This window comes from Strix uralensis, chromosome 5 (assembly GCF_047716275.1).
Source record: "Strix uralensis isolate ZFMK-TIS-50842 chromosome 5, bStrUra1, whole genome shotgun sequence".
Classification (NCBI taxonomy): domain Eukaryota; kingdom Metazoa; phylum Chordata; class Aves; order Strigiformes; family Strigidae; genus Strix; species Strix uralensis.
Window position 1 is genome coordinate 61,107,798 of NC_133976.1, and position 22,003 is coordinate 61,129,800.

Consider the following 22,003-nt stretch of genomic DNA (forward strand, 5'->3'; position numbering starts at 1 on the left):
CTCCAGCAGGCTCCTGCTAAATCATACAACACAGAGGGATGTAGGCTCTGTAACACAAGGATATATTAATCCTAGCTTTATAGTCCCATAATTATCTGGCATCAGGAGAATTCTCAGAACAAAATATGAGTAAATACATTATTCCCATCCTGTTGGCCTCCCAGTCAAACAGAAAAAGAGCAAACCAGAATACGCTGGGAAACTCAAGAGATAGCTGCAATTTAGAATGCATGTGGGAGGTAATTAGACATGCATACTGATAACAAAAATAGGTTCCAGAGTTAAAATAACAAATGCCTTTAAAGAGTTTTGGAAGGAATTTAAAACTGCAGGGTTTAAATCAATCTCAAACTACGAGAAATTAGGATGACAGCCACAGAAGGGGGCTATGGGAAAACCAGACTATCCCACATTAGGCTTCTGGGAGGTGTATTTTATCAGCATCAGAACTCCAGCCTAGCTGGATGATGCATATGACTCACTATCACAGGTTCTGCTGCAGGGTGTTTGTTCCAAAGTAAAGGTGTTAAAGGCAACATGCTGATAAGGGTCATTGGCTGTTTGCCACCAGGTCTAGTTGAGCCTCTCTCTGAATGGGTAATGCCCCATTAAAACTTTCCCGTGATAATCTGGGCTCTCTAAAAGTGCCACCTAGGAGTTCTATCTGATATTGCAGATTCCTCTTTCTGTGCTTCTTTGTAAAGCTGCAAACTGTTACACAGTGGGGGAAAAGCAGGACAGCTGCTTAATGCTATTGAAAATATACTATGTGTAGAGAAGGTGGAAACAGACTTATTTAAGTCTCTTTTTTATCATGATCCTCTAAGGAAATAACCAACTAAATCCTTAATCCCACATCCCCTTAGGAAAAAAAAAAAAAAAAAAAGAAAAGAAAAATAAGACAAAAAGAAAAGGGACAGGTGCTGCTCTTCATATTTAGAGAAGTAAAACAAAGGACTTAAGAACTCATCCTGCCTTTACCCACAGTACAATTCTTTGCAATACTGAGGCTCTTGCACAGGAACTGCTGCTCTTGTCTTCCCACGCTTCTCTGGGTTTGATTTTTGCCCTGCGGGAATCTAAGGGAGGGCCCTGTATTTTGTGGCTATTGAAGTACTGTACATGATGGCTACTTATGTGCCCCAGGGGTCACTTTGCTGTTTTATTTCCTTTTGGACTGATCCTCTTCACCAATTCATTTAAAGTATTCATTATTGCAAGTGCTATACTTTTGCATGTAGTGTCATCCCTCAACTAGCATCTCCTGTTCCTTCCTAAACCTCTTTTCCCCATCCTCCCTTCTCCCAAACACCAGAAATGTTTCCGCTTTTAACTCTGCGCCATATGTAGTATATTATTTATTGGTGGAAATTGTTTACTTTGAAACAGACCCCATGTATCCTAGTCCAGAGGTGAGTATGATAAACAGGGAGACTGTTTCATTCTTAAAGGCCTCCCTCCATTTTCCCAGGGAAATTTAAAGCAGGGGACCCAGCAATCTCACACTTCAGAAGTTAAAGCAGAGGACCCAGCAATCATGTACTTCACAAGAGCTGGTCTAATGGCTGTTTTGATACTGTCATTTCAATCCCATTTAACCTGCAATGTGCATTTCTCTAGACCTATGAAAGTTAGTCAGGATATTTATAGCAGTGTCAGAAGACACAGGAAGTAGGACACTGGGATGGGTGTTTGGAAGGTGTATAAAGGGTTGGAACAGTGGGGCCAGACTGGAACTCCTTGCCCCCAAAAAACGTGGAGCTGAAGAAGTGTCTGAGGAATAGCTGGTTTTCTACAGATATCAACACCAGCCATTTCCTGTCTTTCAAAGTCAAGTGGAAGTTTTCCATTCTGTGGTTTTTCCTGTCTTGATACAAGCAAGCACATTTTTTCCCTTATATTTTAACTGTTTGGAGACCAACACCAAAACCTGCTCACTAGGTGAAGAGCTTCCTATTTACAGCTGATTCAAGAAATTTGAGAGAGCTGATTAAACATCAGAGGAGCAAGATCTTTGTTCGTTCATGTATTCACTGAGCATGAGAGACTGAAGTTGTCTGAGCAAATGCTCCAGTACTCTTCTATAGAAAATTAACAGGCTAACATAATGCCAGCAGGCCTCTCTGCAGGCTGCACTGCAGTAACATCCAATATTGAGGCAAACATGGAGAAAAGGAAACAGATGTTTAAGTCCCCATACTGTAATTACAATACAGCATGAGGGAGTTAAAATTCATGCCCTTCAGTCCAGGCCAGCAGAAGCTTGGGTCACTTTGAACATGGCCCTGTGGAATAGAAGTACTCCTGTTTCCTATGTGTTGTTGTGGGATTTTTATTATCTTTTTTTAATAAACCACCAGGGAGCAAGAAGTAATAATGTGTTACCTTCATGATGTTGCACCTGGTGTAGCCATGACTATCTGTGCAAGCACTGTGCAAATCTGGTGCAATTTATATCTATCTGCTTTGCTAAAGTACCAGTGATCATGAAGGTCAGCAGAAACCTGGGCCTTTCCATATCAAAGTCAAGGAATTAAGAAGGAAAAAGTCTATGGGGTCTCTTTTTCATCCTTGAGCCCTTTCACGTACCTTTCTTTACCTCCCCAATAAACTAGTTCTAAACTCTTAAGAACCAGCAGGATTACAATGCTCTGACACTTTAACAACAGACTGGGAATAACAGTCTAAGGAAGACTGTGGATTTTTTATTACTGTGTATTTTTGTCCAGAATCAGTAACAAATATGTATTGAACAATGATGGTTTTGCTGTTTGCACACTCTCCTTTTATCTCCTGACTGCAGTGGGTCAGGTTACTACATCACGTATATCAAAAGTACCTTTAGACAACATGTTACATCTGGCTTAATTTCATTTGCTTCTCCTGTTGCACAATCTGCATCATTTTCCAGCTAAGCTGTATTTTCCTTACAACTCACCTGGCAAAAATAAAAGGAGCCCAGGCCCTACACACACACATCCATGTAACCTGCACTTTTTGAAGGGCTATTTGAAGGAACTTTGCATTCATCTGAACAGAGGAAGGCAACAGCTTGGCTAGAGTCCAAATAGAGTAAAGTGCACGTGCTCTGTCCGTGGCCAGTCCACCCAGGCAGGTTTTTTCAAAGCCTAAGCCTTGATTGCCAGTCAGAAATGAACATGCTACAGGCTGCTAGAGATCAATCAGTAGAGCACTGGATTCTTTTATGTGGGTTCTCCTATTTATATGTTCCCTGAAGTCACAGTACTCATTCACTCTCCTGGATGGATTAGATCCACCTTGGACATGCCCCACAGTCTCAGCCTATCATGTGTTGCAGCTAATGATCCTTCTTAGCTTGACCAGCCTGTACCTAGTCCTTCATCAATGCTTCCATGCAGCATCTCTCCCTTCTCCAGTAATCCTTCTCTCCTCCTTATACTCAGAGGCTAGTCTTTGAAGGGCCTTTGACACTCCTACAGCTCCTAAATTCCTTCTCCCATTACAAGTTTCCCATTGAGCCTATTGCTGTGATCATCCTCATCCTCCACCTGTAACAGAATTTTTCAGAGCTGAGCCCACTGACACAGACCACTAGTTCCCCACTAGCAGAACCCAAGACTTTATTCCTGACTTGACAATGCCCCCCCTGACATTTTCCCCAAGCACTGCTCTCTGCTGGTTCCTGGCACATTTTATTCCCAGGAGGGACTCCCCATTCACCTCCCTTCTTCCTAAAATAAGATATTTGATGAAGTTTGATGTTATTTTTTGCATATGGGTGTCTCTGCTATTTAACTTGAGTTTTATTGTCTGTATACTATTTCTAAGGGCTGAAATTGCCCTTTGGAAAGATCTTATATAAACACTAGCAGGAATTTGGACTATTCATAGTCAACATTTATTTTAGCAGCACGCAACTCGAGACCTCTATCTTGTTTCCAAGAGACTCCCAGAATCTTTTCTAGCTGGCAGCAACATTGGATAAATAATCAGGGTTGTATAAAACTACTTGCATTTTTATGTTACTAGACACTGTCAGTTAATCACTAAATCTTCACTCTGGTCACTCAAGAGAACTACTTCACATTACAGTAGAAGGTTAACTTTTTCTTTAACAATAGTTTTCAACTCTCTAGTGTTTGTAACATTCCTCTTAGAAACCTGAAACCATTAAGTCAACTCTGATACAAGATGGTGAAATACTGCTGAGACCAGTGGCACTGCACCTGCAGAGGCTGGGGCAGTATTTCCTTTCCATATTGATAACTGGGCCAAATTTTAGATCTAGTATAAGAGGGTATAAATCCATTTAACCCACCTTTATCTCATTTACCTCAGGCCCAGCATCAGCCAAATACTTTCAAATAGCAGAAATTTGAAATTAACTGGTTAACATTCTTTTCTCAAGTTATTCCAAAGCAAATCCAGTTTAACCCAAGTTCTAAATAAGAACCTAGCTCACTTGGTTCATTTGCCTACCACTATGGGCAAATAACATTGGTAGCAGTCACCAGTGGGCAGAATTTTGGCATGCTCTCTCAGTATGTGCTCTAGAGGAAGAGCTCTGGGTTTTAATAAAGCCCCAGCAGTGTACCTCCCTCCTCTGTGCCCCAAGTACTTAGACACAAAGGGTTACCAAAGAGGTTGACCTTCAGCTCTGCTATTTGCAACAAGCGTTCAGTGCCACAAGCTGAGCAAGAGTTAAGACAGTCTTCCAAAAGTTCCAAATGTAGTCAGCTGCTCTGATCAACCTTGTCTCAGAGAAGTCTATGTAAGGTGTATTTAGCTTAGAGAGCAGTAACAGTCCAATAAAGTTACACCAGTAAAGTTTCGAGGGTCACATGTGGAGGTTCTTCAGAGGTTTAGATGAGCTACAGTAGGCCTTTAAGTTTAATCAGCTCTGCATTTGCTTGATTAATTGGTGCTTGAAGGCCCAATTTTCCTATCTTTTACACTCGATCATTTCAGCAGTATCATTTAAGTTGCTTCCAATTTATAACATCATGTGAAAGACAGAATCATACCCTGAAAGTCTAGAGCAATAAGCAGTGCATCAGAGCAAAAGCCTCTTCATCTTGACTGAAAAAAAAAAATAAATAAATCTCATAATCAAAAGAAAACAACATGCACTGCAGACATTATTAAGACTTAAATTAGTCCCTCAGCTTTGTCTGGTTCAGAGCTGGCAAGCACAGCGTGCCTGGTCTTGCTTGCTAACTCAAACCAAGCTATCCTCTCAGGTTTGCTAGCTCTTAGGAACTTCCAGAGAGCATCCAGTGGAAGTTTCATTTAACGACCTGCTGCCCAAACCTTTCTTCAGTGATGCATGCTTGGTTGGGCTACATAAGAGCATCACATGGTATTAGAGCTGTGAGGAAAAAGAAATATGACCCCAGACAACACTGTTACATTGAAAAACTAAGTTTTCATCTCAATAGCTTTAACAGCCAATTAAGGCCAAGGCACTGAGTGCTCCTACTAAAGCTTCCTGGCCCCGCCCACCACGACTCTCAGTGAGATTATGCATGTGAGAGATCCATTTCATCAGATACCAATCCCGGATCTACAAGACTCTCTGAAAGGGCAGGACTAACTGTATTCAGTGTCTTAGAAAATGTGAAGTCCACTGATGAAGCTGAGAACAAATGCATCACCTTGTGCCACTTCTCTTATGGTCAGTCAAATCTGCTCATGCTGAAAGACAGACATGAGCAAAGCAGGCCCTTCCCAACCATAGATGAAAACTTTTGCTATGCTACAAAATGCTAGTACTGCATATGGCTGTACATAACTATGTTCCCACCAGCCCACTCTTCCCAGAAAGATTAGAGGAGCAGTTGACAGGTGGAGAGTTCTCAAGAACAGGTGGGAAATCAGTGAAAATAAGAATGAAAGAAATGTCTACATAAAGCAAGAAGCTCGAAGGCTCAAGGTTAGAACATTATCTCTCCACTGCCTCAAAGGTCTTGCTGGAGTACTCCTGCAGGAGTACTTCCTGCAGGAAATCTGGAGTAAGCATATGCAATAGTAACAAGATACCAGTTCTGCACTACATCTTCCAAACAGTAACTTCCACATTTTTCTTTTTAATATGTACATTTGGAGAAGTGACAAACTCCAGATCCTACAAGGTGTTCTCTTTATTCTGCTACAGACTTTAATTGCAAATCACCACAAAACATCAAACAAGCAACTTCTATTTCCACTTCATTCATTTTAGAATAGCCATCCTTCTGTCAGAAGACATGACCAGGCACAAGGAACACCCTCTTTCACCAGTTTTTACCATGAACATTGGATTTCCATAAAAGATAAATAAATCTCCTCAATTTCTTCCCATGTAAAATGGAATTAACAGTACTTTTTTTTTTTTTTTTAAAGCTTTACAGGACGCTTCTCAGATTTCCTGCTTCTAAAATGCCTCAAAGGGAGTCCAGTCTAAAAATGAAACCACACCATTACTTCGTCAACAAAAGTCTGATTCCAAAGTTGATACATTTTTGCAAGCATTATCATGACATGTAACCCAAAAATTTGTTTTAAATTCATCTCAACTGAAAAGATTGGTATAATAATTAATTGGAGCTGGTTTATTTTAACTTTTAAATTAATTTAGCAGACCTTACTTGTCTGCCTTAAAGGATAAGACAGCACATATGACATCACTATGGAGTCTATGTCAAGGCAAAGAATGCATGTTGAAAATCTCATGTTTGATCAAGTTGTTCTGCATCTCTTTTAGCTTATTAGTGAGAAGGTGAAATGATCAAGAAAACCAGTGAAAGAAAAAAGGCAGGTTTTCAATTAGGTGCTTAGACTCTGGGCCAAACAAATTCATGAGCTTCTTCCTTCTCTGCTGTTTCTTGCTCTTCTCCTATCACATTCTCGGTTCAAAGGAGGCTAGCCACTGCAGGTGTTGTGAACACAGTGCTATAGGTATGGCAGGGTGGAGGAACGAATGGCTTCCTTAGCACCAAGGGACTCCAAGAGCTTACGGTCACCTCCCCAAAGCCTGGTAACTCCAACTCATCAAGAGTGAAGTTATTTAGAATGGAGAGGGGCACTACCCACCAGCACCCTTGCTGAAGCAGGTATTTCTTCCCTCAACACAAACTATAGAAAGGAATGTTATTTTCAGCTCCTTTGAACTTGGGTAGGAGACAGCTAGTAGTGCCATAGCTCTTTTCTGAAGTATATGCAAGAGATGAAAGTGAGATAGGTGTGGAGTAGACGAAGTACTTTCTTTATCACTAGCAGACTGGTTTGTCAAAACCCAGCCTGCAATTTGCCATATTTTTCTTTTTTTTTTTTTTTTTTTAGGGGAGGTGGGGCAGAGGGAGCCAGGCAGGAGGTGTTTTTCCAAACCTTTGAATGCAACATTCAGCAGCCAAGCTCAAAAGTTCCTGCTGCTCCTGCAAAAAAAGTACAAACAAGCCTTTTTCATGTCAGCTATGTCCAGCTGGAAATGTCACAGCTTTGTCACAATGGAACAAAGCATGCCTGGTGTCTGTTCTTTCAAAAGGTCTCTTAATTCAAACAAAAGAAAAATATTCACATCTGGAAGGGGTCATAGGCAGGGGGTGGGATTGGAGGAAGCAAAGTTCAGATGGCAAGTCATAGCAGTTGCTGTTTGTCTAATTATTGTACTGCCTGTTCTGGCACTTATCAATCCAGTTAAAGAAAGCCAAGAGTTAAACCGGCAATTTTATTATTGATTAACCTCAGAGGGCCAGATGAGACACACCTCTTCGCTTTTGCTCCATTCATCATGCTGGAACACTCAGGCTGAGTGAAAAGACCCCTTGTGACAACTCTGGCAGTAGTTCCTCTTCCCACCCCCTTCCTTTTCTTAATAAAGAAAAAAAATTATCATTGTGTATGGACTCCAAGCTTCCTTTAGAAGACCACAACCTTCGCTTTCAAAGGATGTACATATTGAAATCCTGCCCTTTCCAGTGGGTTTATCTGACCATCTGTTTCTGTAAAGATTAAAACCTTCTAATGACTGCGGAGTTGGGAGGCTGTATCACAACTGAGCCACAGAAAGATCAAAAATTAAATGTCTAGTGAGATCAGATTAAAGGAGAAAAAAAATTAAACATCAGAAACGACTTCACTGGCTAGGCATGAAAGACCAACAGTAAGAGTTTGCATTACACTCCTAAACTAGATACTTTCTCCTTCAAAATTCAGTGTTTCTGAAGAAGAAAAGCCTCTCCTAGGCTGCCACCTAGCTAGTTAATTTCTTATATTGTTTTAGGAGCTATTTTAAAAAGCTCTTTTGCTCTAGCCCTTACTGCATTGACTCCTCCCTTTTGAGCTGGTATTTTGTCAGGAGTTTCAAGAGCGATAAAAACTTGCTGCCAAGTCCCTTTCTTCCCCACAATGTGTTTTATAACCCAGTGTGTAGTTTAGTCTGTCTAAACACTGCATTAGTACACTGCCATCAGTTTCCATGGAGATGATTAACTCCTCCAAAGCCGGAAAGCTTTAGTGCGCTTTTTGCCCTTTCAGCACATGAAGAACATGACAGCATTTACTAAAATCAGCCTGTAGAAACATCACATTTTCCAGACAGTTCTAGCAAATGTAAGGATTTACTTTTGCTTCAACCCATCACACAGAGCTGCTATCTTAACCAAACTTGCATTTAAGTCATTACTAGAATGAGTTGCTCTTTCCCCCTGTGTTTCTCCTCCTTTGCACTGCGTGATGTCTGAAGGCTTGACAGCCCCCCTGACATCAACTTTTTGAACTACTATGTCTCAGAGCAAAGCCAAGGCATGATATAATGAAGAGTCCAGAAGAGAGAAAGGAGAAATGAAGAAGATGACTTTGAAGTCAGCCAGAAATCAGAGTAGAAAACAGAAAAACTTTGTGCCCTAAAGTTTAGGAGCACTTTTATATGAAACTTCATAGTTTACCATACCCCTAGTCACTTATGCGTCTAGTAAAAATACACTGTCAGTGTGTCTTCATAACAAAAATTTAACACTATTTTAAGAAGTTGAATTAAACTGAAAACTACCTTAATCTAGTATAACATGACCTAATTGCAGTGAGAAAGTAGACCTTCTCCCAAAATGCAGCTAATGAAGGCCACATGTTGTCACCAGCTTTAGTTGTAGAAAAATGGTTTCCCAGTCTCACTTTCACAGAAAGGACAATCTCCCTGGCAGTTGCCACTTAAGTGCCACACTTGCTAATCCAAACTATGAAAATGGCAACAGAACTTTGAATATTGCAGTTTCCTGGAAGAATTCCCCAGTATAAAACTATTTTATAAATATTTTCCAGGCTATCGTCACTGAAGCAAACTGTAACCTTCCCAGCACTTTTAACATGTAATGGTTTTTTTGGCATTCAGGAGCAGATACACTATATAAACCAGACATGAATAACCAGGCATAACTGCAGTTTCTGTAGAAGAGTTAAAGGCAAGAGAGATATTTTTTTTGCCAGTAAGCTTGGCTAACTTGAAAGAGCCACTGGCAGGGTTCATAGCAAATGGGTGTTCTGCTGCAGTGAGAATTATTTTCTGTTTGACTTACAGAGCAGTTGCCAGGATTTCTTTCCAGACTCCACTTGGAGTCAGTACTGTGTGGGTACCAGCAGTACAAAGTCCTCTTACACTGTGCAACTAAGACAACCTACAGAGGTGCAAGAAGACTTCACTCATGCAGTCCACTCACAACTGCTGAAGTGACAGCCTGTATTCACTGTTATATGGACATGTGTCCAGTATTAACGCAAAGGACACCACTAATTGATTTCATATACTTTGTCACAGGACACTTACCAAGCAGCAACTGTATTTGTTTAACCACCCTTGGCTACAAACAAACCAAAGGACTTGAGACCAGAGTCTCCATTACCTTCTCCTCAGAGATTCTGGGTGCTCCTCTTGTCCCCTATCTAAAGTTAGTGTAGTAAAGACCCTTAGGGATGCTAAAACCCATAGCGAAGAACATCACCCAGGATCCAGTAAAAGGATTTCAACTTTCCAAAAAGCATGCACGTTTGCACACCTCCCACAGCTGCAAAGATCACAACATAGCATGCAGAAAGCGTGGAGGCACTTGTTACCTGCTTCTCCAGCCCCTCCTGAAGTTACTGGTGCAGCACGACAAGCCTATGTGAATCGCACTTTCCAACACCAACCTCCATGGGCAGTTTCCTGGCTTGAGAGAACTCGTCCTAATCCTGCCTCCTATTATTTATCACCAGGTTGTGGAGGAAATTTTGGCTGCCCACACCTCCAATTGTGATTTTGTCTTGCTGTAGGAAACAAGTCACTCTTACAATTACTGATTTCTTTAAAGTATTTCTTGGAGAGGCTGCCTGCTGTGGGACGGGGCCTGCTGCTGGAACACACCTCATTCCCCATCACACCTCAGGAGGGCTGGGGGTGGGGGGAGGGGGGGGGGGTCCCACAACCACACACCTCTCCTCTTATTAACTCAAGCGTATGCAGCCATGACCTGTCTTGAAAGGTCAGGTCACCCCTCACTGGTTTAACCCACCCCACCTCTGCTTTCACTGGGTGACTCGTAGGACAAAGGCTTACTTATAGTGACAGCCTGACTGCTGCCCGCACCCCCTCGGGGTTCCGCAGAACTTTCTAGAGAGGCAGGCTTCACCACAGCGGGGCAGGTGCCGCCTCCCCACACAAGGAGCCCCGGCTGCCTCTCAGAGAGCCCTCCCAGCCCGGCGGGGCTACTTCACCCGGGGCGGCTGAGGGGCGAGGAGGCGCCACCGGCCCGCGGCACTTACCGATGTCAGAGTTGCAGAAAGCGTCCTGCGGGTGGATGGGGACGCAAGTGCAAGCCTCCACCACCAAGTCCCGCAGGCTCCAGCTGCAGAGGAACACGACGAGGAAGCTCAGCCACGCCGTCATGTTACCCCCGAGGTGCCTCCTCACTTCTGCGGAGCAGAAGGGCAGCCGCTGTCGTGTTCGCCTGACTTTACCCTCGCTTCTTAACAGCCGGCGCGCCGCGACCGCCTGCCTGCCTCCTCCCGCTGCCTCTCTCTCTTTCTCTCTCTCTCTCTCGCTAGCCTAGGCAGCGCCGCCTTCACTCAGCGGGACGGCGCAAGCCTGAGGGCACAGCGGGTCCGCAGCTCCCAGCGGCTGAGGGGTGCGATGCGGGTGCGGAGCTGCGCTACGCCTGACGAGCCGGTGCGCAGTTATAGCCTCGATCGCGCCCTCTCAGGCTCCGGGGGCGCCGCCGCCCCCGGCCAATGGGAGCCCCGCATTACCTCATCGGCGGGAGAGGCCAGCGGGCCGGGCCGGGCCGGGCCGGGCCGGGCCGGGCCGGGGCGGGGCGGGGCCGCGCCGCCGCTTCAGTGCCTTATAGGGAATAGCGCGGGGAACACTGTGCGTGGGTGGGTGGCCGCTGGGTGCTCCGCGGCCAGGGGTGCAGGTAGCCGGCCGCTCGGCGGGGAGCTCCTGATCTCCCGCCCCGGCCTACGTCCTCCCGCCGCTGGTGCCGCCGGGGGTGAGGGGTGGTGTTCAAACTCTTAACAACTAGTTGCCCCTCCGACTTATGGGCGGGTATCTGTCCCGCGGCCGTCAGTGCGCGGACGGCTCTGGCCCCGGCCCTGAGGAGTCCCCCGCCACCCCAGTCAACACCTGTCTCCCTTCGGCCGCCCCGCTTCTCACCTCAGGGTGCGAAGAGGCACTTGGAAAACACAGGCGGGGTTTGTTGTTCTCTTGGAACTTTTGGTCTGTTTCCCTCGAAACTGTCTCGGCTGTCTGCAAACTGATTTTAAACCAGAGGAGGTGAAACAGTATTCTAAAGGGCTTTCAGAAAGCGATCAGAAAATGCAAGAGGAATGTGGGTTGATGCTTATTTTCCTCTTTCAATAGGCAGTGAAAAGAGGAGGAAAGGAAAGACATGACCTAGCTGAACTGTAAACCAGGATTTTATCCTGTGGTTTTTAACCTGGCTCAAATGCTCCTTCTCCTGTCACCCCACCACCACCCCCCATCACTTGCCCTTCGCAGGGCTTTCAGTCAGAAAGGGGTCATAAACTGCTAAAACCAAGCTGGAAAAAGCACTCCCAACATTTAATCTCAAAGTATATTTTAGTAGAGCAGCTTTAGTGGAATTTATAGAAAAATCCTGTTTGTTTTGTTTTCCCTTATCCCCTTTTGGAACCATATATTTCTATCAGCTGTAGAAATTTAAATGTTATAGAAGAGCTGGGACTGTAAGGAAGGAGATTGCCAGCTGCAAGATACAGACAGCCTTATTAACCTGCAAAGGGGACTGAGGGGTGATTAATCACACTATCAAACCAGTGTGTATAATGTCAGAGTACTTTCCACAGGGTTTACAAGACTTAAGCATGTCTAGTTATAAATTATGCTGGTATTAAAGGCCAGGGACCAGCTGTCCTAAATTTCTAAATAGTCAGCTAAGTCTTTAGATTTACAATTCTGCTTCATCTGGGTGAAGCACAGCCTGCCTACACCTTTTCTTTAATCATACCATCCACATAAAAATAAAACCTCCAGTCTTATGGAAACACGGGCTTTTATTTGGAACATCAGTACACAAAAGCTTCAAGTTGGGTGTTACTTGTAGGGATCAAGGTTATAATGCCAACAGTGGGAAACACAGGTGTGACACCTTTGCCTCACTGTGCTTCAAATCCCGGTCTGTGTAATGGGGATAATAGTGATAGGATCTTCTCAGGAATGTGTATTAGTGGACACACTGAAAAAATTAGATGGTGTTGAGGTGCTAACGGATCATACGAGTACGTATGAGGCAGGATATTAAACAGGACATTCAATCGAGACACGTTAGTGTCTGAATCATTCAGCTCCAAATTGCGATATGAGAAAACTTATGCAAAAAAACTCCTTAGGTACTTGGACTGTCTGCTCAAGGTACTACAGCTGAAGTTGAATCCATCAGATTGAACTGTCATTTCAGTCTCACTGGGTGTAAACAAGGAACAACTCCACCAACCTCAGCAGAGTAACATGGAAGAAAAATGAGCTGTGTCTGGCACTTTCAGGTTTTTTGTTGTTGTTGTAGAAAGTTTGATATCACCAACATCATGATACACCTGGTCTATCAACATCTCAGATCAGTATCTGAGAGAAGTGGAGTTATTCCATAACCTGACACTGGTGTAAATAAGCAAGAGTTTGACCCACACACAACTAGATGATAATGACAACTCCAGCACCACCTCCTTTGCTCTCTGGCCAAGTAATTCCTCTGACTATGTTTCTTCATTTCTATAATAACACCTATCCTGTGTGTTTGGAGGGCTAACAAGCTGAATGCTTTGTAATAAGCTTTAAAGATGTTGGGTGCTGTGTGAATGCTAAGAGTGACTATAATACACAGATGCAGGACACATTCAGAGGAGACTGCAAAACAAACCCTTTGGTCATCTTCTCAATTTCTGAAATGGGAGGGGAAGGGGTCTAGAAGTAACTGAAGTTACAGAGGGCCCTCCAGGCATGGAAGTAGCTCCTTTACAGTAAGACTGACCAAGCTTGTTAAAGTAACACCAAGTGTGTGCTCATTACAGGAACTAGTTCACTTTTCAGATATAACCCAGAGAAGTAAATTGCCATTACTTTTCAGGATGAAAAGGAGTGCCACAGCTTGATCCAGTGGCAGAGCACATCTGTTTGGAAGGGATGGTGTGCAGGCTGTCTGTGTGACAAGGCTTATCACTGTCTTCTGTACCAGTATTTGAGAGGTGATCCACAATTTTTTTAATGCATGTATTAGCATTGCCTGGGGTGGTAGTACCTGTGTTCAGTCAGTTAGGGCTTAGCTGATTCACCTGCTTTTTTGACACTTACTTAGATATTCTCCTTCAAAGAGATGAACTTCTCTATAGTAGTAGGGATACAGGTTTTTCAACCAGGACTGGATACTGTACAATAATAACAATATTTATTTGCCACTTAAAGAGTACATTTCATACACAGAAACCTGAGTGCTTTGTCTTAGTAAATCACAGGTAAATAATATTCAGGAAAGTTCAGTCTGGCCAGTGTCCTGTTAGGAGGCCTTCATTAAATTATTTAACCAGCCTGTACATTTATGTTGTCATCTGTAAATAGAGATATTGTATATTACCTTCTGATAATATCTATTAGATATTCGATATTAGCCTCTCTCCTTTGACACCTACCAGTAAAGTGCACTCTGGAAGAACCAGGCAGGGGTTCTGAGTGTTTATTTATATGAGAAAATTTTGATAATGGTGTCAAAGTAACACAGAAAGTCAATGAAGGAACTGAAAGGAGAACTCCATCTGAATGCCCTGTCTGCGTGGGAGAAACTGCAAAGGGAAAAAATAAAATAAAAAATAGCATTCAGCTCCTTTGCCTAAATAAAACTTTAAGCCTTATATGCCATAAACAATGTAACAGAGAAAGGAGGAGGAAATAAAGACCTTGATCTTCATATGAGAAAATTAGAGTTCACATTTGGTTAATGTCACCAAATAAAGAAGTCTGTGTTATTCCAGTCCTCCACCAAGAACACACTGTTGAACACAATTAAGGATCTCTCTGCTTTACCAGGCAGCCACACCACTTCACGCTGTGATCTTGTCGGATCCCACAAGCTAAGCATGACTGGGCTGGGTCAATAGTTGGTGTGAAAATTCCCAGGGAAAACCATGTCCTGCAGGTGTTGTTGACTGAGCGAAGTGGCCTTCTTCCCTCCATCCTGCATGAATGTGTAGAGACAGTGCTAGGGGGCACTGCGCTGCAAGAGATGGGTGCGTTTCTTGAGGATGAAGCTAGCTAGCTAGATTCCTTGCAATATCTAAAGAACCGACTCTTTGGAAAAGGAACTATGTCAAGCTGGGTGTCTTGGTTAAATTTCAGGAGAGTGAACTACCCTCTGCTTCCACAGATACTCACTGCAGTTTATATCATCAGGAGCATATTAACAATATCATTTTCCTTCCATAAGTCCTGCTTGTGGCTGGAAAGGACCAAAAAACACTTTGGGATATTCCTTCAAGAGGCATAAGGTGTTGCTGTAAATGAACTAAAGGAATATTCACTTCCCTTCTGATTACATTTCATTGTGAGCTATGTCGGCTGCTTCAGAACTGACAAAAGCATCTGAATGTAAGTAGTACAGAAAGGCTTCCTCAAACTGCTGGCCAAAAAAAAAGGAGAGAGAGAGAAAAGGAAGAAAGGCAGGAAGAAAGGCAGGGAGGGAGGGAGGGGAAAAGAGAGAAAGAGAGAAAGAGAGAAAGAGAGAAAGAGAGAAAGAGAGAGAGAAATACCCCCCATTACCACCACCACCAGGAAAAAAAAAAAGCAAGCCCTGACACATGTAGTGGCTGAAAATACTCCAGCTCATCACCAGACCTCAGCTGGCTTAATCTGCGCATGGCATGAATGAAGTCAGGAGCCTCCGGCCTGCAGTCCAAACAGTTCTGCCACCTCCTTAACAATATATTAATTTTAAAAGCTTCTGAATTATGGGCATTTTTCCATTTTAACTTTTCCACAGTAACATAACTTGATTCATGAACGTGGAGTCCTGCCATTAGCATTCTAAATTGTCCAGCTGCCAAGTTGCTCAAAGGCCTCCTCTTGTCCTAAAAACTTTTCTTGAAGTTGACAATCCTCATATCTTTACACCAGCTCAGCATCACACTCTCTAGGAGATACCATTTTTTTTCAGCTTTTATACAGCAGGTGGGAAAGGATAGGTGTTTTTGGAGCTATCTGATGTCCTTTTTTACAGCACACTCATGTCATCTTGTAGGTCAGTACAGAGTGGTCACACACTGCATTAGCAAAAGATTCTTGTATTTCCTGATTATCTGTTTCTTTTTTAGAATGTCTTTTTTTTTTTGACACAATCCTTTGAGAAGACTGTTGTTTAAAATGTTTGTACTTGTTATAATTTACAAGTGTGAAAAAGATTTTAAAAATCCTCTTCTATTAATTCCTCCCTTGTATCAGTGAACTTCATATGCTACTTAAAATAAGAAGACTCTTTCTTCAAAAATGTCTTTGATTCTATAAATACATATGAAAAAAAGTCATTTGATCTCTTACTCTGAGGTTGCAAAGGAATTATGTCACCTTCCTGTATGCAAGCCAGACATAGGTAACATTCTATCCCATTCCCAAGCTTTTAATTAGAAGCACACCATTAAACCTTCATCAGCTCTAACTATACTGTGTTCAATCTTCAAGGATCCTTTACAGATTGTGCTTACCGAGGGCACCCAGTGGGAGCAGACCATAGGCACCATGTGTCACCAGGAATATTACATTATAAAGGATTGTAGAATATGAAATCACCCTCTCGGTAGTGCAGGGATCCTCCAATCAGGCTGTGATGTTGCATCAGCTGCAGAAGGGCAACCAGAAAATAACTTTTAACAGCCTTATCAAGCTGAAAATATTTCCTGCAGGTGACTGCACTCTTTGGCCCTAATCCAGCAAAACACTAAGGCACATGTTCAACTTTAAGCACACAAAATGCTCTACTGAAGTCAACAGGACCATTTACATGCACAGAGTTAAATATAAGCTTAAGTGCACTTCTGGATCAGGGCCAAAGGGCTCAGTACCATGCAGGGTTCAAGCCAGGAGGCTGCGATTAGATGGTCTGACAGAGTCTGGGGAGGGAGAACATGACGTGATTTGCTTGGCTCTACCTGCCTGTGCCTCATTCCAAGCAATTAATTTTCTCTAATTTTTGTTCATAATAAGTTTTTCAGTTTCTCTTGCTTTGCTTTCATGCTGCTGTAGCCATTTCCAAATTGAAGTTTTGTTTTTCTTTTTTAAACCCTTTTAAACTGCATCAATAGCTTTAAGTGACTGAACAAAGAGATTTCAAATAGATGAAGTGCTTCAAATGGTAATAAGAGCTGGTGTTCCCAGAGCTTTGGAGGTTCACACTAAGCAGAGGACAGAGTGAGAGCGATTGAAAATCACTTTTCAGTTGTTCCTTTGTATGAACTGGTTTCTGGCTTATGCAATGCACAGTAATTAAAATGACTGGAATGCCTCACATTTTTAAGAGAGTTTTAAGGCAGCTCTGTGGCATTGTGGCCAGCAGAGTTCATGAGCAGATTCATGGCTGCAATCAAGGTTTGATGTTTCCAGCAGCGTAAATTGAAGAAGACAGTATCTCTGTAGAGGCCTTGGAGGGGAGTTTGATGAGGAAGGGCTAGACACAGAAAAGCAGTAACATCTGCTCCCTGCATCAGCTCCATGAGCAGCTCTGGGGCAAACCTTCCTTTTTGTGAGATGAGAGCCTAAAGGTTGGTGTGGTCATCAGAGATCTCATTTCTTTCTTTCACTGTTGCCTTAATGTCCTGCCCAGGTTTAATGTGGAACAGCACTTACACATTCTCTATCTCTCACTGTAATATCAGTTACTCATAGCGCCTCCTCCTAGGTACTGTACAGGAAATGTCTCTTTCTGTGAAAGAGGGTTTGCATTTGAGTACTGGCCATGGCAGTTGCTGGTTGTATTTGTGGGGGTCTAAACAGCTCCCTGATGTTTAGCAGACAGAGGGCCTGGCAGACTGGCAAGGCTCTCTGCTTACAGTGGGTTGCTCTCCTGTGATGAGGTTTACTCTGCTCAGCAGTTGTAAGGGAGTATCTTGCTGCTTTTCAGTCCTCCTGAACGATCCAGAAATTCATTTTCCTATCTTCCATTTTTGTCATTGAAAGTGGCTGGGTACTACATCCCTGGTCTTCTCTCAAGAGTTGGCCTGGCTTCTCACAGCGATGAATGGGCACAGAGGATCAGGAGAGCTGAATACAGCTTCTCCGGAGGGGAGCTGACTAGCCTGAGGATACGACCTTTTTGACATGTTGAGCAACAAGATCCTTCTCACTTCACCTCTCTGCCTCTCGCCAGCCTTCTGAGGGCACAGACTGAGCTCGCTCCCTCATCTCAGCATAATGTTTCTCCCCTTCTCTGTCAGAGGGCACTATCAGGATACAGTGGTCTCCACAGCCCTGTGAGAGTGTAGGGAGGTAGAGAAAGATCCCAGGCAGGAGACAATAATACTGTATCTCTTAGACAATCCTGAGGCTAGCAGAGCTGCAGTCCCTCCATAGTCAGTAGGTCAGCCAGTCCCTAGGATGTGCCACTGGTTTTAAGGCATGTTGGAATTCTCTGAAATCACCATACTTGTGAAAGCAGAAAGAGCAGCACCAGTGGGCTGGCATTCCTCTTTTTGTTACAAATGAGCCTGGAGACAGTGTCAGGCTATTGGGTCTAAAGAAAGGGTCTTCTCTTTACCTGCAGAACAAGTGCAGCTGCAGGAAAAGTTGCTGTCTTGCCTCTCCCTGCACAACCTGCAAAAACTTTCTACAAAAATAAGCCAGTTACTTCATTCCCATAGTCCAGCTGTTACTAGTTTCTCCCCTGAAACTGCAAATAAAGGTGTTAGTTACAAGAACAGTCTCTAATGATGAGGATTGTATCCCAGCAGGGAACAAACTCAGAAATTCCTGTCATGCATGTCAGCACATGAGTGTCAAAAGTGAGAAGCAGTTCCTCTGTGTGGAGATCCCAACAGAGATTGTTGCCTTGGCACAGGATTTTTTTTAAATCCAAATTGACTTTTTCAATGCTTTTGTCCTGTGTTCCCAAACCAATGCTGTATTCTAAACATCAGCTGACAGCTCACTTACGACAGGGCCTTCCCACACAGACTCAAGGTCCCAGGCAGTAGAATCTGGGGGTTTTCTGATGTGAGAATTCAAGGACAGAACTCTTTCTTCTCTGGAGCAAAAGGCAGCACTTCTGTTTCCTCACTCTTTTGGAATTTTTCTCCATAAATCTTGGTGTACAGTGTGAGACAAAAGATGAGGAGATGGTAGATCTGCAGCCTGGAGTGAGGACGAAGTCATTTGTTTATTGTCTGGCTCTTCCTGAGTGAAGATCAATACATTCATCAAAGGACCTTTTCAGGTCAGCAGTGTGAGTTCCACACCTAATGTATTAACGTCAGGAGTGAACAGATCAGTGTTTGATTTAGCACAGATGTGTGAAAATAGTATTCTTTCTCCACTGAAGACTGAGGGAACAATCTATATCCCCTTTTCCACTTTCCTTCAATCTGAAGGCCCTGAGCTATCCCTTAGTTGTGACTTTCTGTGTGCTTCTGAGGGGTGTTTCAGTGGGGGACACAGAAGTACAGGAAGACATCACAGTATATTTACAGAACCTTTCTGTTAATTTAGCGAAGTAGCCTGGGTTTCGATTTCATTGCAAGTGATAACAGACATTGTGCAGCAAGAGTTAATCTGTAACGAGGTATAGTGTGGCTGGAGGAGAAGCCAAGAAAGAAGAACAGAGCAAACTTTCTCTGTTTTTCCTTTGCACTGAATGAAAGTATCTTTACCAGGTACTGTAGGGCTAAGATTATGATCACATGCTTTATTAGTGGAAGCCTAAAAAAAGAGTGTCCTATACTGGCAGAGTTCAACTCCTTTTGATTTTAACTGTGTTTGTATCAGGAGCAACATGGGGGGGTGCTCTTCTGAAGGGGTGACACACTGTGTAGGTAAATGTGCTTGCACCCCACTGGTACTATCCAGAAAGAAGGACTTCAAATGCATAGCAGAGGCAGCAATGAGAACTATCCAGAGCTGGTAGGAACCAGGAAGTTGTTGAATATATGTACAGATTACATACCAGGAGTTGAGCTATAAAGGTACCAAATCTTGAATATGTGCCCTGAGCAAGAAAACACCTCTCTGTAGCTCTGCTCTTAGTAACAGTGCCTCCCAATCTCACACAGCCTGTTGGCCAGGGGTTCAGTTTTAGCCCAAGTGCCCTGCTGTGGGAGCCTGGACTGCTCCAGTACAGTGGTTCATCACAAGTGCTAAGAGGCTGGAGAGGTACTGAACATTTTTAGTGGTAGTTGGTGTCCAACAGTAGCTTAGTACTGCACATTCCTCTCCACTGCTTTTCTCTTCTCTCCTCTGGTGACTGTTGTGCCTATGGCTGATAGTTGGCTGAGGCACTGTTCCACAGCATAGCTCCTGTTCTTGCTATCTCCTCGTAGCTGCGGCAGTGACTTTAAGCAATGCTTAAAGCTAACTGCAAGAGATTGAGCTCTCACCACACAAGCCAGGGAGGCAGGAGGGCTCTCCCTAGACACCTAGCCAAGGTCAGTGAGGAAAGTGCTCTCATAGTAAAAGTTCTGCAATGCATGGGAGGGATCTACAGTTCTACTCATGGGATAATTCATGTAAAACAACCAACAAAGAGTCTGAGCAACAGCAGTTTCTAACAACAGTGGCTCTCCAGCAGACTTTTCCCAGCACCCGACAGTATGAAAGACAGTAGATAGATGAGCATTTTATGTATTTTCATTTAAGCCATGTCTTCATGTTCTGTAGATTACAACTGAGCGTTTTTAAATCAAAATCTTGTTTCCTCTTCTCTCATTTGAAGTTCAACAGAACCACCACAACCCCTGTGAGTGGAAAGGGAAGGGAGGGATGGAGGTCTGCTCAATGCAGGCAAATCCTTAGTGCAGCTAGAAGGCACTAATCTGGTCTCCCTTGTCTCACAGGATAGCTATGGGTATGCCTTCCAAAAGCATTGCAATTCTTTCTCCCACTGTTCAGATTAAATGATCTATTACTGGAGAAAATCTTCACTCACTGATACTTACATAAAGTCACTTTTGTTTCAAACAATTTATTGTGCCAAAGAAACAAGATCATCAAAGAGAGCACAGCCTGCCATATGGAAGGAGAAGGAGCAGGCTAGGAAGGGAATTTTTTACTTCATTTGAAATTGGTTTCCCCATCTGGAATAAACCTTCACCTCTAAACATCATATATAATGGCAACTTAGCCTAGAGAGGCTAGTATAGCATTAGCCGTGCATGGATGTAAGCAAATAGTACCACAGAGAGCTGGCTGGAGGAAGCAAAAACTTATTCCCAGTGAATGTGAGAGCATGTCCTTCTCCTTGCAGAGACAGAACCTATCTCCTTAACTTAGACAATGTCTCCAACTCCCCTAAGGTGTGGCCACAACTATCAATGTGATTACTTTAAACAATCTTTTATTTTTTTCCCCCTGAAACTATAATCTGAAGGACAGGCATAGTCATTCAGTTTTATTTAGAGAAAAGGCTTTTGAGAATAGGAAGGAGAAAAGAGGAGAAGCTGGTGCTGCAAAAAAACTCTTATTCCATCAGGCATTTCTGGGAAGGAGGAGGGAGGGCAGCTTTTAAAGCCATGCCTATGACTGCACGTATGGGATAGTTCTCAAAGGATTCCCTTAATCAGATTCTGCAGAAGACAGGCTGTCACTCTCTAATTCACTCCATGTCTTATTCTAAGGCCATATGGTCTTGTCACGTGAAGATTTACAGTCTCAAATTTACTGGCCTCAGAGAATCTAAAAGAATTATGCAAGAAATCATGTTCCATGATAACTGAGGCCTCACACAGCCATGCTTTCTAAAGACTGCTTCTAACTCGATATATGGCCCCTCTAGGGCTTTGTAAGCCTTTCAGAGGAAGAGGGAAGGGGAGAAAAACGGGGAACTGCTGATCATTGCCATATGTGAGAAGTATCCCTGTCTGCACATGGGTGTGACATCCATGTTGTCACAGAAGTTGCACTCTGCATAGCCCCCCCGTTTCCTGTTTCCACTCAGCAACTTGCTGTTGGAGCAGGAATCCCATATCACTCTGTACTGCAATTACAAAAGAGGAAAATGATGGCCAGTGGAGGAGGAAGAGGTGAGGAAAATCCTCTTAAATAGCCATGTAGGATGTCTGGGCAGAGATGTGAGCCAGGAGTCCTCAGAGGCAGTAGAATAAGTGGGAGTTTAGCAAGCGACCATTTTCTTTCTTTGACTAGTGTTCCTCAGAGACCTCAGCACTCCAGTTCTCAGAGTTAATTTTAGCTATTTGTGGTTGGCCTGTTCCTAATGTCCCTTTCCTATCTCTCACACACAGTGAACCTTGAGATACTCTCTGTGGGCTGACAGATGACGTGAAAACCTCTAATCTGCAG

The 22,003-nt window shown here is 43.4% G+C and overlaps 2 protein-coding genes across 6 annotated transcripts in view; one reads left to right on the plus strand and one right to left on the minus strand.

Moving 5' to 3' along the window:
- Positions 1-11,232, minus strand: part of TIMP3 (TIMP metallopeptidase inhibitor 3) — a 39,933-nt gene extending 28,701 nt beyond the window's left edge. Inside the window, exon 1 of the mRNA XM_074871321.1 lies at positions 10,756-11,232. Coding sequence (XP_074727422.1) covers positions 10,756-10,879 — 124 coding nt within the window. The 5' untranslated portion in view covers positions 10,880-11,232. The remainder of the gene's footprint in view (positions 1-10,755) is intronic.
- The window catches only part of SYN3 (synapsin III), a 251,896-nt gene that overhangs the window by 135,352 nt on the left and 94,541 nt on the right, over positions 1-22,003 (plus strand). The window lies entirely within an intron of this gene.